The sequence below is a fragment of the Lagopus muta genome, chromosome 13 (genome assembly GCF_023343835.1).
Source record: "Lagopus muta isolate bLagMut1 chromosome 13, bLagMut1 primary, whole genome shotgun sequence".
Taxonomy (NCBI): Eukaryota; Metazoa; Chordata; class Aves; order Galliformes; family Phasianidae; genus Lagopus; species Lagopus muta.
In genome coordinates, this window is record NC_064445.1 from 1,538,758 (window position 1) to 1,554,464 (window position 15,707).

General features: G+C 49.5%; 2 protein-coding genes across 2 annotated transcripts; one reads left to right on the top strand and one right to left on the bottom strand.

Moving 5' to 3' along the window:
• Positions 1–111: 111 nt before the first annotated feature.
• On the bottom strand, positions 112–3,372 carry LOC125699615 (methionine--tRNA ligase, mitochondrial-like). Its single transcript, XM_048959334.1, is given in 5 exon segments — positions 112–1,334; positions 2,177–2,511; positions 2,924–3,129; positions 3,131–3,292; positions 3,294–3,372. Coding segments are annotated over 5 exon segments (1,896 nt in total). The 5' UTR covers positions 3,308–3,372; the 3' UTR covers positions 112–155.
• Positions 3,245–15,086, top strand: AIFM1 (apoptosis inducing factor mitochondria associated 1). Its single transcript, XM_048959335.1, has 16 exons — positions 3,245–3,378; positions 4,878–5,005; positions 5,590–5,683; positions 6,256–6,368; positions 6,497–6,627; positions 7,672–7,762; positions 8,465–8,549; positions 9,486–9,562; positions 10,463–10,571; positions 10,723–10,830; positions 10,919–11,007; positions 11,087–11,227; positions 11,757–11,899; positions 13,527–13,651; positions 14,270–14,466; positions 14,871–15,086. Exons 1-16 carry the CDS (start codon positions 3,294–3,296, stop codon positions 14,940–14,942), a joined length of 1,788 nt encoding a protein of 595 aa, XP_048815292.1. The 5' UTR covers positions 3,245–3,293; the 3' UTR covers positions 14,943–15,086.
• Positions 15,087–15,707: the final 621 nt, after the last annotated feature.

Below are 15,707 nucleotides of genomic sequence, written 5' to 3' on the forward strand. Positions count from 1 at the left end.
CCAAGGCAGGACTGGACAGCACAGCCCAGACCTGCTCAGTCCCATCTCATCCACTTCATACCACCACCAAGAGATGGGAGGAACACGCTCTGATAAAAACGATGTCTCCTAGGAGTTCCTGGAGGCTTTTATTTACAGAAGCTATTTGTCAGACACTAAAGCCTCCTCTTCTCTATCTGATGCTGACTTGATTTCTCTAGTCTGGGAAACAAGATGCCAGTGTCAGGTCCAAGCTGTCTCCCTTCAAAGGGACATGGCTTCCCACTGTAGCGTGGCAGAAATGTCAAACTTGAGATCTCTCTCTCTTCTGGCTCAACAGCCAGCCTGGAAAGCAACTTGTCTGCAGTGCATGGGATCACTGGCTGCAGGAGAGTCCCATAGACCCGCAGACATTCCAGAGTGACATGGATGATGGTGTCAAGCCAGAGCTTCTCTGCAGGGTCTTTTCTGTCAAGTTTCCAAGGCCTGTGCCTCTGGAAGAAACCGTTGGTCTGCCTTACACACAGGGCAATGCATTCTAAAGCCTTGTAGATCTGGAAATCTTCAAAATAACCAGCTACCTGCAGAGGCAGAGAAGCCACAGCCACCACAAACTCATAGTCCTCAGCAGCAGCCCTACCCAGGGCTTCTGGCTCCCTGTAATCCACAACCTTAGGAAAACAAGCCTCTGAGAAACACGGGTAAGTGTTGCTGGGGTTAATGCCAGGGGCTGTTGACCGATTCAGAAGTCCCCCAAGTGCATCTGCCAGTTCTGAATTCACAACCTTAACGACCTTCTCGTCATAATAGTCACAATCCCTCTCAGGAACACCCTGCCTTAGCAGGAAGTACCGAAATCCATCTACTGTGTATCGTTCATTGCAAGCAAAGGGATCAATCACATTGCCCAGGCTTTTGGACATCTTCTGCCCACGGACAGTCCAGTGGGAGTGCACAAATATTCGCTCAGGAGGGGACAGCCCAGCTGCCATCAGCAGCGCCGGCCAGTAGACAGCATGAAATTTGAGGATGTCCTTGCCCACCACATGGTGTGCAGCGGGCCACCACTCACTGTGCGTCTCAGGGTAGCCCAGAACACTCAAATAATTCACTAAGGCATCTACCCATACGTAAATAGTTTGCGTTGAGTCACTGGGGACAGGGATACCCCACTGCAAGCGGCTTCTCTCACGTGAGATGGACAAATCTGGCAAGTCCTCTCCCAGCCAGCAAAGCACACGCTGGTAGAAAGGCTCAGGGGAAATGGCACGTGGGTTGTCCCGGAGCCACTTCTGCAGCGGGTCCTGGAATGCAGACAGCTTGAACATGTAATTCTCCTCTTTGGTCCAGTGCACCTGAGAACACAGGAGAGAAAAAAAATTAGAGCTCAAATGCTTGTGAATGGTTTCACAGTTTGCACACAGCATACTCGGTTCGAGTTCCTCTGGAACTGTTTCTCTTCACCATCAACTCAACAATTTCAATGAAACAAATTGTTTCAACAACTTGCTATCAGGGTTCCGAAGCCTGCTGCCTCTGTTTTAGATCTAAGGCTGCTTTCTTTGCCATAAAACTCATCTTTTCCCTCAACCACCTTGTGTGCTTTATCAAGAAACACTATTTTACAGCCTTTCTCCTTCTGCGTGAGCCAACACTTGTATATTTCAGTCTTCAACATATACCAAGGGAGATTAATCTCTGCTTAGCTTTGAAGCATGATTATCTGCTACAGTTGAGTTAAATCATGCAACCCCTGACACTGTATAAAAACAGTGGTAGAGACACATTAGGTCGGGTACCCACACTCCTGATTCCAATGCTACTCAATGGTGAGACTAGCAACAAACAGCTCACTCATGAACAGCATTACTCTTCTTTCATCCAACTCCTTTCATCAGCACTTTAAAACACTGTTTCCAAGCCAACAGCCCATTCTGCAGCAGCAGAATCCCTTCCATGCCACAAGGCTGAAATCTGCACCTGACCCTTGGGGTTTGGGATCCCATTGGCAGCTCTCTCCCATATAACCAAACACAGCTGTGAGACACAGAGAACACGCTTTGAAATCATTGCAAGTCTCAGCTGACTCAGTTGAAGCACTACACAGACAGTATTTTCTTATTAGAACAAAATAACAGGCATGCAGCACTCATACAGAACAGCCTAAACTTGGTCAGCAAAACAGGGGTGCTGTTACCTCATGGCCAGACTCCGCAGACACCTTGTGTGTGCAGCCCTGGGCATCCACCCGCTCCGTGAGCTGACTTTCAGGCAGGAAGCCCTCCTCTGCCGTGCAGTACCACCCCTCATAGGTCCCCTTGTAGAGAGCCCCGCGCTCCTGCAGGGCAGCCCAGAAGTGACACACAGCTTGGCAGTGATGGGGCTCACTGGTACGAATGAAGTCAGTGAAGGAGATGGCTGCCTGGGTGAAGGCCTGGTGGAACAGTGCTGAGATCCGTGCACAGAGTTCTGGGGGTGAGGTACCTGCTGCAGCTGCGGCCTGTTGGATCTTCAGCCCGTGCTCATCAGTCCCTGAAAAGCCAGAGATGGTCACAGGAAGGGGATGTGGAACCATGCTGGGACACTGGGCCTGGGGAAACAGGGACAGCCCAGGGACACGAGGGCTGGGCGTCAGCCCCAGGAATCACCAGAGCTGAAGAAGACCTCTAAGGTCTCCAAATCCAATCCCAACCCATTTCCCCCCCTCAGTGCCACATCCCCACGCTTCTGGAACACCTCTGGGTTTGTTGACCCCCCCCACCTCCTTGTGCAGCTGTGACACTGCATCATCGCTCTTTCTTAGAATCATTTTTTTCCCTGTATCCAACCTGAACTTGAAGAGAAGCCCCGGACACAGGGACAGCCACCACAGCCCGCGGGGCCCAGGGCCAGGCCCGACAGAAGCCGAGGACGGACGGCGCAGGCCCCGCGCTCCCACACTCACCTGTGGAAAGGCGGCTCGGCCCGGCGCCCCGGAGGCCGCGTTGGCGGTGCAGCGCGTCGGCCAACAGAGCAGAGTAGAGGTGCCCGATGTGAGGCGGCCCGTTAGCGTAGAAGATTGGCGTGGAGAGCAGCAGGCGGCGACCGGGCCCAGCGGTAGAAGCAGCGCGGCGGAACGGCCGCGGGAGGCGGAGAGGAGGCCGCAGCATAGCGGCGGCGGAACCATAGAGACGACGGCGCAGAGCGGCCGCGCGCGAGTGCGGATGGGAGGAAGGCGGGGGACGCGGCAGCCAATGAGAAGCCGGCTTGCGAGCGGCCGCGCGTGCGCCGTGGGGGCGACGGGGGCGGCGCGAGGTCGGTCCGGGAGCGGCGCGATGAGCGGCGCCATGTCGTGCTGCCGCCTGGCCGCCGCCGCACTGCGTCCCCTCAGCTCCGTGCAACGCGGCCGATCCGCCGCAGGTGAGTGGGGACGGGGCGGGCCCGGCTCTGCGAGGGCGTCCCCGCACCTCCCTGCGTCCGGGGGGATGTCGGGCACGGGCCCGGTCCGCTGTGAACGGAGCGCAACGAGGGCGCGCTCTGCAGAGCAACCGCAGCGCGTCCTCACGCAGTCTGACCGCCGTTCTGCTTGGAAACGGGCGGCGCTGGGCTGCGGCACGACTGAGCTGCGGGAAGGTGAACACCGCGCAGTGCCGAAGGAGACGCGCGCTCGTCCTGCCTGCGGTTTGCTCGCGGCTGGCTTCGTCTGAGCCGGCAGCCCCGCCGCTCCTTGGCTTCGGGATGGCCGCGCTGCCCGCTGAACCCTTTGCTTTCCATAACGTGCATCAGCGGAGCCTCCTCCGCTGGCAGGGACTCTTTGCAGCCGTAAGCACGGCTGCCGGTTGCCCCGTGCGGGTGTTGGAGCCCTGGGGCGGGGCGGGGAGCGCTCCTGCATCTTCCCTGTGGCCATTCTTGTTAATTTCTTTAATTACGTTTTGATCTTGCGTGCATATTTGGTACCCGCAGCAGGCTTGGAGCCATTTGTTTTGGCAGAGTAATTCACTGCAGTCGCTCAGATGTGGTATGCTGGGCTATGCAAACGAGCAGCTTATTTACTCAGCTTAAGAAACGATTTGCTCTCTAAATTTCAAAACATGCCTTTGTATTGCCAGTCTTGGTGTTCTTGTCTAAGAAGCCGTATGGCTGGGTCACCTTGTTGCAGTGCTGGAATGTTCCCATGCAGATGAGCAGACAAGGCTCTCCATGCTCTGCCTGGGGGCAGAGGCTTCTGGTTTTGCCCTTGTGGGTTTTCTCAGCATTAGAAGATGTGTGAGCAGGAGGGCAGCTCGCAGAGCAGGAGCTCTCCTGTCAGACCTTGGGGAAACAGCTCTGATCTGTCATTCAGAATATTCATTTCTGAACATGAAAAGCTTCTTTGTGAAGTAGAACTGCTCTGTAATGGTTGGGCACCCGTTGCAATTGGCAATCAACATGTAGCTGGTGAGAAAGTTGTGCTGAAGCTTAAGGGCCAGAAGCCATGGGGAGGTGTGACCTGATGCTAAAATCTTTGTTTGCTTTTAGTTTATATCCCCCTCACTGTCTACTGAAAAGCTTGGTAGAAAAAAAAAATCTTTGATACTAGTAATAAAGAAAACATTATATATTAAATAGTCTCTTGAGAGAATTGCATGTTCCCAGTGCCTCCTTTCCCTGCCCCAGTCCACACTGGAAAGTAAAAAGTCAAGCTCAAATGAACCATTAACTTTGAATGTAGAAGGTGGCATAAATAATTAAGAGGTTAATAGTCTGGGTTGCAAAATGTTGGTGTCTGCCCCTCTAAGCAGTGGGGTTCCCTTTGCTTTTTCAGTTCACTGAAACAAATTCACTGAAAACTTGTCCTCCTCTCAGGCTCTGTGTAATTGGGAGTCCTTCATACTCAGCACTTCTCCCTTTGTTCTCTCATTGCTTGTCTTCCCCTACAGTTTTGCAGTGCCATCACCTGAGATACCCTTCGAGAACACTGACATCTTCAGGTGTTCCTGGCAAAGCTGGCAGCAACCTACTGCTGTACTTAATTGTGGGAGGAACAGTCACTGGGGCAGGAGTTTATGTAAGATGCTTAAATAAACGTGCTTTTACTGGGGAAAGGGTGGAGGGAGGGTACCATCTTTACCTTAATTGTTTTTGGTAATGAGTTCTAGCTTTCTGCTGTTCCTGACGCTGCTTCTGTCCGTCTCAGTTCTTTTTCATGCTCTGCATTAAATTCCTTAATTCTTCTTTGCATCTCTTTATAATGTTACAAAATACTTGACCGTGGGTAAAACGCACGACGTCTAGGGAATAAAAGAGATGTCAGCTCCTCAAGGTAATTCACTTCTGTTCAGTCAATGGTTCTGCAGCCCAAGGACCAGATGTATGCAGAAAGCTTCATTGCTTGCTCGTGGAAAGCAGTCAGCCTGCTGAGTCCCACCCTGTCATAAGTAGAACAGGTAGCTGTAAGAGGAATGCACTCAGAAAACTGTGTGTACACCCACAGGTGCTTTTTAAACTCAGGTATATCTGGGTTTGTTTGCTTTAATTGAAAGCAGATGCATTTTCTGAGCAAGTAGGATAGACAGAAGCTTATGGGGAATAGAAGCAGAATGATGCCTTGATGCTGTAACACATACAAGGTGTCTTCTTGTCTGTCTCCAGGTTTACAAAACATTGAGGGAAAACAAGGAGAGATTCACCAGCCGTGTCACAACAGTAACAACACGGTCCCAAGAAAAGGAATCGTCTGCTTCTGGTGGGTATTTGCCTGCAGTTCTGGGTTTGGAGCTGTTTTGCACGAGCTGCTAACTTGAGGCATGCAAAGCAAATAGAACAGAGCCTGCCTGAAAACACAGTGGTAAAGGGAGAAGAGGCCCTGCTTAGGGCTGTCACCTTCTCCCAGCCCAGCAGAAGAGCAGTGCAGTTCCCAGCACCAAATCCTCAGTGCTGTGCCATGTCCTGTTCCATTTAAGGAGTATCCTAGAGGGAGAAATGAGGACAAAGTAGCAAAGCTCTTGATAATTTCTTGCAGCCTGTATGTGGACCACAGGTCACTCACTGAAGGTCACAGGAGCATGCAGGTCTAGCTCAGAGAAACCAAATTTGTTGAACTGTGTGGCACTATGAGTTGTGCAGGAAGCAGGCCTCAAGAGAAGTAGGTTCTTAGGAAATACAGTGAGATGGAAGGGAAGGGAGGAGAATATTTGGAGTGCTCTCCTGCCAAAGGAGGTCTGTATGTGGAAAAAGCGCTGGTAACACACAGTTCTTTGCATGTGGGCAGTTTTCCATGCTGTATTTGCAGTCAGCTGTCTGATCTGTTTCCTGCAGCTCCAGGAGCTCACCCTGAGGTCCCATCTCATGTTCCTTTCCTGCTCATTGGTGGAGGAACTGCTGCTTTTGCTGCTGCCCGATCCATTCGGGCTCGTGACCCCGGTGCCCGGGTAAGGGACGCCCTGTTCTAGAGAAGATTCATCTGGATGGCTGAGTACATTCTTGCTTTGCCTACGTAATGCTATGATGTTTGTCAGCATTGGCGTAGCTGATGTGTGTGGTGACTGCTTGTCTAAAGGTACTGATTGTGTCTGAAGATCCTGCACTGCCCTACATGCGTCCTCCTCTCTCCAAAGAGCTGTGGTTTTCTGATGATCCTCACGTAACAGAGACTCTGCGGTTCAAACAGTGGAATGGCAAAGAAAGGAGGTACGTGTCGCTTGGGCAGTACTGACAAAGAGGAGAGCGTGTGGAAAAGTTTATGATGATCAGAGTATTGTGAGGGAGCCACTGGGGAGCTGTGAAGTGTTCAGAAGGCAGTTTGTGGACATGGAGTAGTGCTGTGCTTGTGATGAAGGCCCTGCGTGTGTATCCATGTGCACTGTTGGCTGACTGATCCAAAAACAAACAGAGCATTGTGCGCTGTAGGCAGAATTTGTGTTGTTTGCAGTGGGCCAGATGACTGCTTTGTGGAGCCCAAAAGGCTGCAGAGCTGTGGAGTGTGGCTTTGCAGAGATGTTACAGACTTGTCAGTTAAGCAACAAAGATCAGGCTGAAAGGTGTGACAGTTGCTAAGAAGAGTGCAGCTTAGTATGAGTTAACTCAGTATTAAATTGAGACTTGTGATTCCCTTAAATGTATGTCATGCTATAACGTGATGGCAGCTATAGTAATAATAGCAGAGTGGCAAAATCTTTCACCAAAGAAAATGAGGATAAGCCCAAGTGCAGCAGTGTGGAAAGAAAGGAAAAAAACCTGCTTACCTTTAGAAGGCCTCCAGTATGCAGGGATCTCCAGCACAATGGCCTCACCTCCACTGCCAACCCTTAAATAAGGTCTGGGAAGAGGTGGATCCTGGCTCCATCCCTTCCATCACTCAGTGCATTGCGTGCACCTGGGCTGGCCCTGCCTTCCCCCCAGGTGCTCCATCACTGCTTCAAGCTGTGAGACAGCATTTTTGCTACAGTATGCCAGTAACAGGAGAAATCTTGTGCAATAAGTTAACAGTAGAGGTGAGTATAGAGCCTCGCAGTTCAGAACAGAGCTCCTGAACCTTGGATCCCAATGGAGATCCCTCTGATGTTTGTGGTCTTTGATTAAAACACTGGAATTTAACAGCGTGCAGCAGCGAGTTCTTTGCTATTTCTGAAGTTTGTTATGGTTGCACAGAGTTGCTTTCATGTCATTGGTAGTTTCTGTATAGCTGGTATCAAAGAGTAACTGGAAGACATCTGCTAACTGATCTTTCCCCAGTATATATTTCCAGCCACCATCGTTCTATGTGCACGCTCGTGATTTGCCTTTTGTAGAAAATGGTGGAGTAGCAGTTCTCAGTGGCAAGAAGGTGAGTACTGCATCACCAGCTGTCAATCTAATGGCATACAGTTCTTCCCAAGCAGAGCCCGTGTCTGAGCTGAAAATAAACAGCTGTAGATGGTGTTGTGGAGGTTGGCTGAGGAGAAGAATGTGGAAAATTTTCAGAAACGTGTATACAGTGAATCAGGGACTATCCTAATATTAAGGACAGCATGTGTGGAGCTTGAAAGCAGGAGAAGCTGTGAGGAGTAGTAGCTAAAGGTAAGAGGACAGTTTGTGCATGGGATAAGAATGCATAGAGCTTAGAGACTGTGTGGCAAAATGAGAACTGAGCTGCACACGAGTTGGAAGGTGAGTAGAATGTCATCTAAGTAATGGATGACAGCACAAGTAGGAGCAGAGTAGAGGCAGCAGAAAGGTGGAAAGCAGTTTGTGGTTTCCTCAGTTCTCTGCATCTTGCTAAAATAAAGAACTTAGTCTTCTTACTGCTGGATTGTTTCTCAGATTCATATCCTGGGATGATCAGTCTAACCTGTCATTGCTACCAAAAGAAACTCTGAACTCCTATTTTCAGTTCCCCCCTCCACTGAAAAATTACAGAGCAATTCAATGGTGTGAAAACATTGCTCCCGAGTATCCTTCTCTATTTGGTAGTCTGTGCCATCTGCCTCAAGTAGATGTGCCTACAGTGAGTGGAAGCCTGAGTTCCCCTGCTTGTATGTTTTTGCAGGTTGTGCACATGGATGTGAGAGGCAACACTGTGAAACTCAATGATGGTACCCAGATATCCTATGATAAATGCCTAATTGCAACTGGTAAGACTTTTGTTTTTATCTCCTGTTCTTCATATTGTGTCAGGCTTTTGATTTCAGGGGCATTAACTGGCAAACTTCTGCCACGTGGCAGAGCGCTCACACGAAGGGCAGTGATGCAGGCTAAGGTGGCATTGGGTTTTTCCACTTGCTTTATGTAAGCCAGCTTCTCTGGAATGTTCAAAGTCTTACTCTGTCAGAATCAGCAGGGAAGGAGGGAAAGGTGACTGCCCTAACAGCTGGGTAAAGGCACTGCTCTACAGTCAGGTGCTTTAAAACCCTGCCTTCAGCAGTTGTAAGAAGAACAGCCAGCTCTTACCTTGTTGTGTATTGTCAATGAATACAAAGATGTTATAATCATGAAATAAACAGGAGAGTTTGGCAAAGCAGATTAAAATAACAAAAAGAGAATAGAAAACTTACCTGCATCCTGGGCTCACTGCAAAACTCCAGAAGAGGGACCTCCAGAAGAGATCCTTTCCTCCTGGCAGTTAGCCCTTAAATGGGGTCTAGGAGAGATGCAGCCAGGCTCCACCCCCTCCAGTAGCACAGAATTGCCTTCACCTGTGCTCCCAGGGCTCTGCTCAGGTGCTCAATCTGAGGCTCAGACTGTGACTCAGCAGCTCCCACACACCTGGGCATAGTACTGCTTCAGCATCTGGCCCTACATCCTTGTGTGGTTAATATGGAACTGACTTTCTGCAGTCAGTGGAGCAGGGTGTATGGCATTGGGTTGTTTGGGGGGGAGTTAAACTGCAGAGTTAAAACTTTGTGCTTGCACAGAAAGTCTTCCGTGGTGAAAACCAGAGGGCAACGGGCAATAGAGCGTATTGGAATAGCTTTAAAAGCACAGTCCAGATGGGTGATAGCTCATTGCTGACATGGCCAGCAGTCATTAGTGTTTCTCTCTCCCTGTCTTCCCTCCCCCCCTGTCCTCAGGTGGCTCCCCAAGGAACCTGCCTGCCATTGAAAGGGCAGGAAAGGATGTGCAGCAACGGCTGACGCTGTTCCGAAAGGTAAATCTACAGGCACTGGGCTGAAGTCATCAGAGACACTACCAGCATTTTCAGCTTGTTAGCTCTCTGCTTTGGGTCCAGCACAGCCTTGCCTCAGCTACCAGCTCCCCTCAGCTGGTAACCAGGGATCCTTTTGCTGCTTATTCTTTTCCCTGAGCAGGTGAATGGTGTGAAGTCTGACGTCGCTCTCCCCCTCAGCCTGAGACATTCCTGTCCTACACTGAAGTTCTAGCTGAGTGTTTGTGTTAGCTCTTGGATTAGCTTCAGTAGTTTGCTGATACTCTGATGTCCACGTCTTCTTCGTGCCATTTCTTCACCTTCATCCTGTGCCTTAGGGGAAAGTGGATGAAAGAACTGAAGTTTGTTGGTGGACTCCCAGTTTACTTTGAAGAGAAGCTTTTTGTTGACAGGCTCCACGTTTCTTGAAATTGTGGGGTTTACAACAAACAGGGAGTTTCTTCCTTAGTCTGGGAATGAATCAAGAATAAAGAGCCCTGTGGAAATGTTCTGCCCTGCACTGGACTTGCCCCGGTCTGCTCACTGTTAGGTCTGCTGGGATCTGTTCAGCTGTGTGAGGGATGTGTAAAAGACACGTAATGGGAGACAGGGTGTTCCTGTAGTACTGTGTGTGCTGTAGATCGTTTGCATCTGGAGATTTCATTGCAATTTTCTTCTTGACATGTGGGAGAAAATGCTGAGATTGTGCAAGATTTTCCCTGTCAGCAAACACCAGGAAGCCAGAGGGTTTGGTTTCTTTTTCTTTCTGTGCAGTAGAGGAAGAGAAGGAAGGAGAAACATGTCTCCCATTCTAAGGAAAGAGTTACTCTTATTTCAAAGGGAGAAAGTGCAGAATTTTCCCACTGCCATTCCTGTTTGAAATGAGAATAAATCTTCTTTCAGATTGAGGACTTCAGAAATCTGGAGAAGATTTCAAGACAAGTCAAGTCCATCACAATTATTGGTGGTGGTTTTCTTGGCAGTGAGCTGGCCTGTGCTCTGGGCAGAAGAGGTAAGTGTGCTCCAGCAGGCAGCTTGCTTCAGCTGGCAGCTTTACAGAAGCAGCAGGCATTGAATGCAATCAGCCTGACATCACACACAGTTGTTTTTCAGTCCACATCTGCTGGATTTTTGCACAGATTTGCTCTTTCCTTTCCTTTCAGCACAAACCAGAAACCTGGAGGTGATTCAGATGTTTCCAGAGAACGGCAATATGGGCAAAGTCTTGCCTGAATATCTGAGCAACTGGACCACAGAGAAAGTCAGAAGAGGTGAAGCTGTGCTCCAGTCTCCTCCTCCTGCTTCAACTGAAGCCCTCCTGGCCCCGTGCAAGCAGTTACATTTCCTTTTTGTTTCCAGAGGGCGTTAATGTTATGCCTAATGCTGTGGTCAAGTCTGTCTCTGTCTCTGGAAATCGACTGGTGATTAAACTGAAAGATGGCCGAAAGGTGAATCTGAATGCAGGGGGTGGGAATGTTTGCAGGGCCACTGAGAGAAACAGAGTAACTGTTACAAATTATCCCACAGGTGGAGACCGACCACATTGTGGCTGCGGTTGGGCTGGAGCCTAACGTGGAATTAGCAAAGTCTGCTGGTCTGGAGGTGGATTCTGACTTTGGAGGGTTCAGGGTGAATGCAGAGCTGCAGGCACGCTCCAATATCTGGGTGGTGAGTACCTGTGAAGGGGTTTTCTTCCAGCTGCTTTGACCAATGCAGTCAAAGAGCCTGGAATCCTGGGGGCTGGCATACCTAAATTAGGTGAATGGTGTAAAGTAATGAGCCCAGGTGCTGTGCCTTGGAGCCTGTCCATGCACCACAGCATGCCTTGGTACTGTGGTAACGACTGCACTCCTTTATCTGTGCTCCCTAAGAGAACCTGGGGTAACTTAAAGGTAGTGTGGGTTGCTGTGTTGTGTCAGAGCCCTTTTGGTGGGGAGCTGAGACTGATTCCTCTGGTAAAAAAAAACCAAACCAAGCACATACCTGATGCTGCCTTAATTTTCTGCAGCTCAGTGAAAGATGTTGAGAAGATAGAGCTGGAATAGCCTGGGAAATGGAAGGAGGTGTGAAGGAGAGGGGGCTGGCAGAACAACTCACTTCCTTGTCTCAGTCATCTTTGTCCCAGTGCCTCTTTTGTGTGTTAATTTGGGCTTTTGATGTCTGTGTTCAGTCATCACTGAATGAATTTCTCTTTAAGGCTGGGGATGCTGCTTGCTTCTATGATATCAAACTAGGTAGAAGACGTGTAGAGCACCACGATCACGCTGTTGTGAGTGGCAGACTAGCTGGAGAGAACATGACGGGAGCTGCAAAGCCCTACTGGCATCAGTCTATGTTCTGGTAATGCTGAGTGCTTGTAAAGCTGCTTATTTGACCATGCTGTTAGAAGCTCTGACAAGATACACCTTGTAAAGCTTCCTGTTCTCAGGCTGCAATGAATGCAGAGCAAATACCTGTGCAGCTTATTTGCAGAGTCTCAGGGAACTGGAGCACACGTGAGCTTTCACTGCCCTGCCTTCTCTAAGCTATTCTTTGCCCCTGCAGAATCCAGTTTCTCCCCGATTGTGTATAATTCAACAGAGCAAGAAGCAAAGAAATAGCAGCCCCTTTCTTCAAGCAGGTTGATCTGCACCCTGAACTTCACAACTTCTGTTAGAATTATTGGGAACTCCCCAGCACAATCTGTTGGTTTCAGTTCTGGTGAACCTTTGCTGTTCAGCTCCACTGGGGCCTTGGGAGCAACACAGCAGTGTACCCAGGCCTGTTTTTGAAAGCATTTGTAAGGAATGAAGAAAACAAAGCATTTTCTTTTAAATTCTTTAAAAAGAGGGCAAAAATTGGTCAGAATGCACCAGAAGTAGAGCGAGCACAAGTTTAAATGTGGGAAAAGAGCTTTTGCTCCTTGGGGAAGAACCCCTCCAAAAAGAATCCCTTACGACTCCTCATCACGTGTCTGAACTCTGGGTCTGTGCCACACGGGCTCTGCACACACAGAGCATTTATTACTCAGCTGTTGAATGAGGATACTGAAGCACCTTTTAACTGTGTGTTTTCCTGGGAGGTGCTCTGTGAGACTGGGGGCTGTGAGCTGCAGCCTCAAGTGTGGCTGGCAGGTGTGAAGTGAAAGCCTGCCAGCCTTTGCTGGCTTAGATGTCCTGTTCCTGTGCTAAAAAGCTGCCAAACAGCAGGAAATCCTTAAACGTTTTTTCCCAGTGCTCAGAATTCCTGCAGAGCTCCATGGTTCTAACTCAGAAGGACGAGGCATTCGGGTAATCCATGAATGTACCAATGTTATAATTAAGAAATACACAGGAAAGTCAGGCTAAACAGGTTATCACACTAAAGAAGAACAGATGGAAAGCTTACCTTAGGGCTCACTGAGAAGACTCCAAGAGGAGCAATCTCCAGCAGAGATCCTTCCCCACTGGCAGTCAGCTCTTAAATGGGGTCCAGGAGAGGTGCAGCCAGGCTCCATCCCTTCCAGTAGCACAGAATGCCTTCACCTGTGCTCCCAGGGCTCTGCTCAGGTGCTCAATCCAAGGCTCAGACTGTGATTCAGCAGCTCCCACACACCCTCTGATCAGGTGGCCTCATCTGGAACCCAGAGAAGCACTTGCTTCTGCCCCAGCTCTGCAAGTTTCATTGGCACTCACTGAACAGCACAGAAGATTTCTGCCGCTTCCCACTAATTGTGTACCTACTGGTTGTGTCCTGATGCCCCTATCTGGCTCCTGAGCTTAGGTGTGTAACTTCCTAAAGGGTGAAGGTGCACACAGCTCATGGAAGCAGCCTGGCTTCCTTCAAGGAGAAATCTGACACGTTTTGAGTTCCCCGTTGGTTAAACTGGTTGCTTCTGTGATGGATGCACTGTCCTGATTCCTCCTTACGCAACGCTGTCAGGAGGATTTGGGTTTGCTGCGTGTTTGCGATGCTGTTCCTACAGATGAGCTTTGTTGTTAATTCCTAGGAGCGATCTGGGTCCTGATGTGGGCTATGAAGCAATCGGCCTCGTCGACAGTACCTTGCCTACAGTCGGGGTCTTTGCTAAAGCAACAGCAAAAGACACACCAAAATCTGCAACAGAGCAGTCAGGTGGGTTCCTGGCCTTCCTTGGGAGCTGTGTGCCTGCATGGAGGCTTTTGTGGCCGGCTCTGTGCGGCCGCAGGGAGGATCTGGTCTCACCTGTGTGCTCTATTCTAGACCAAGCTTTCAATGCTGGTTTTGATGTTAAAATGTGATTAAAAACATAATGTTCCACTGGGGCAAAATGCAGTTTATTTACCATATTAAGAGGGGAGGTTTAGATGAGGTACAAGGAAGAAACTCTTTCCTTGGGGGGTGATGAGGTACTGGCACAGCTTGTCCAGAGAAGTTATGTGTGCCCCATCCCTGGAGGTGCTCAGGGCCGGGTTGGATGGCTGTTCCCATGGTGTGGGGTTGGAAGCAGTTGATCTTTGAAGGTCTCTTTGAACCCAAACCATCCTGTGGTTCTGTGGTGTGTTTGGCTGTGGAAGCTGGAAGCTGTCAGAGTTGTGCTTTGTGTCAGGGTTGCTTCTTTATTGTGTTACAGAAGCTTTTGCTGGACACAACTCCAAAGAAAGCACACCTAAATCTTTTACAGAAGCCATCTGCCTGTCCTGCTTTCCCCAGCACAGAGAGCTCCTCCTTTTTTCTGCACTGGATGTTTGATGTCTCCCATCTTTGCCTTAGGGACAGGTATTCGATCAGAAAGTGAAACAGAAGCAGAAGCCTCAGAAGTTCCCATTTCTCCAAGCTCTTCACCAACGCCTCAAGTTCCAAAAGAAGGAGAAGATTATGGCAAAGGGGTCATTTTCTACCTCAGGGATAAAGTGGTGGTGGGAATTGTATTATGGAACATCTTCAACAGGATGCCTATTGCTCGAAAGGTCAGTAGAGGACGAGTATGCTGAAGCAGGGGGCTGTGGCATTCAGCTTGCTTAGATCCAGCACTTTCTTGTGGAAAAATCAATCTATCAGTAGATAATGAGGATACATAAAGGCAGATGTTGTTCTAGCATGAAATTACCAGCATGATAAATGAGAGGAGAGCAGTGGATATTGTTTTTCTGGACTTGATTACGACTTATGACACTGGACCTCTCCTCACAAACAAACTGATGCAGCCGGGGCTGGTGAGCAGGGAGGTGCACTGCAAAGTGGCTGAAGGGCCAAGGCCAGAGGGTGGGGATCAGAGATGCAAAGCCTGCTTGGCAGGGGACCCCAGGGTCAGTGCATCCCACCATATTGTGTATAGGACATACGAGTTTGAATGCACGTTTCCTTCTTTCAGATCATCAAAGATGGGGAGGAGCATGCTGATCTCAATGAAGTAGCAAAGCTTTTCAACATCCACGAAGACTAAACTCCAGGATCACTGCAATAGGAGGAGTGGGTAGGGCTGTGTTTGTCCCTTCTGTTTGGAGAGCTTGCTTTGAGCACTTGTGAATATTTCCCATCACCCAGAATTCTAATATTTCACCAATAAAATCAGATTCTTCTAAGTTAAGTGCCTCCTTCCTGCACTTGTTGCATTGCTGGTTTTGAAAGGGCAGCCTGTGGCGTGCTGCTGCTGGTAGTTTTTCCTTCTTATCAACACCAGAGAAGCCTGCAGAGGTGCTGTTTTCTCACAGCACTGTGTGGCTGGTGAGCTTTCTGTCCTGACTGGGTGGAGGGCTGTGCTCGTGGTAACAAATTCTGCCCTGATGGGATGAAATAGTCCTTGGAGCAGCTAAGTTACAACCTGCTACACTAAGGCTGCCTGAAGACCCTCCAGCTCACTTCCCCTCCTTCTGTCTGTGATTTGAGTCAGGGATCCTAAAAGTTGCAGTGCTGCTGTTGATTTGTCCTGTTTGACTCATACTTGCACCACGCTGTATCACACTGGGCAAGCGTGGAACCTCACCTGGTGTTGGGATGGGAGCACAGAAATGAAGCATCAACCCTCAATTTTTGAGGCTGCCCTTTGCTGCTCTGTTGTTCCCCTATGAACGATGCCACGTGCAGTGCTGTACCCCTCAGGCTGGTGGGGCACAGCCCAAGCTTTCCTTTCACTGCACTGTGAAGGCATTCCTGCCCCCCTTGGTCTCCTGTTCTGCAGTCTGATCAGCAACTGGACAGAAGTGATGGA

Excerpts from the sequence above, each read along its gene's own strand:
- AIFM1 (XM_048959335.1), top strand. The coding sequence starts at position 3,294 with ATGAGCGGCGCCATGTCGTGCTGCCGCCTGGCCGCCGCCGCACTGCGT. Across the intron at positions 6,628-7,671 it reads TGGAATGGCAAAGAAAGGAG|TATATATTTCCAGCCACCAT; the intron begins GTACGTGTCGCT and ends ATCTTTCCCCAG. Across the intron at positions 9,563-10,462 it reads GGCTGACGCTGTTCCGAAAG|ATTGAGGACTTCAGAAATCT; the intron begins GTAAATCTACAG and ends ATCTTCTTTCAG.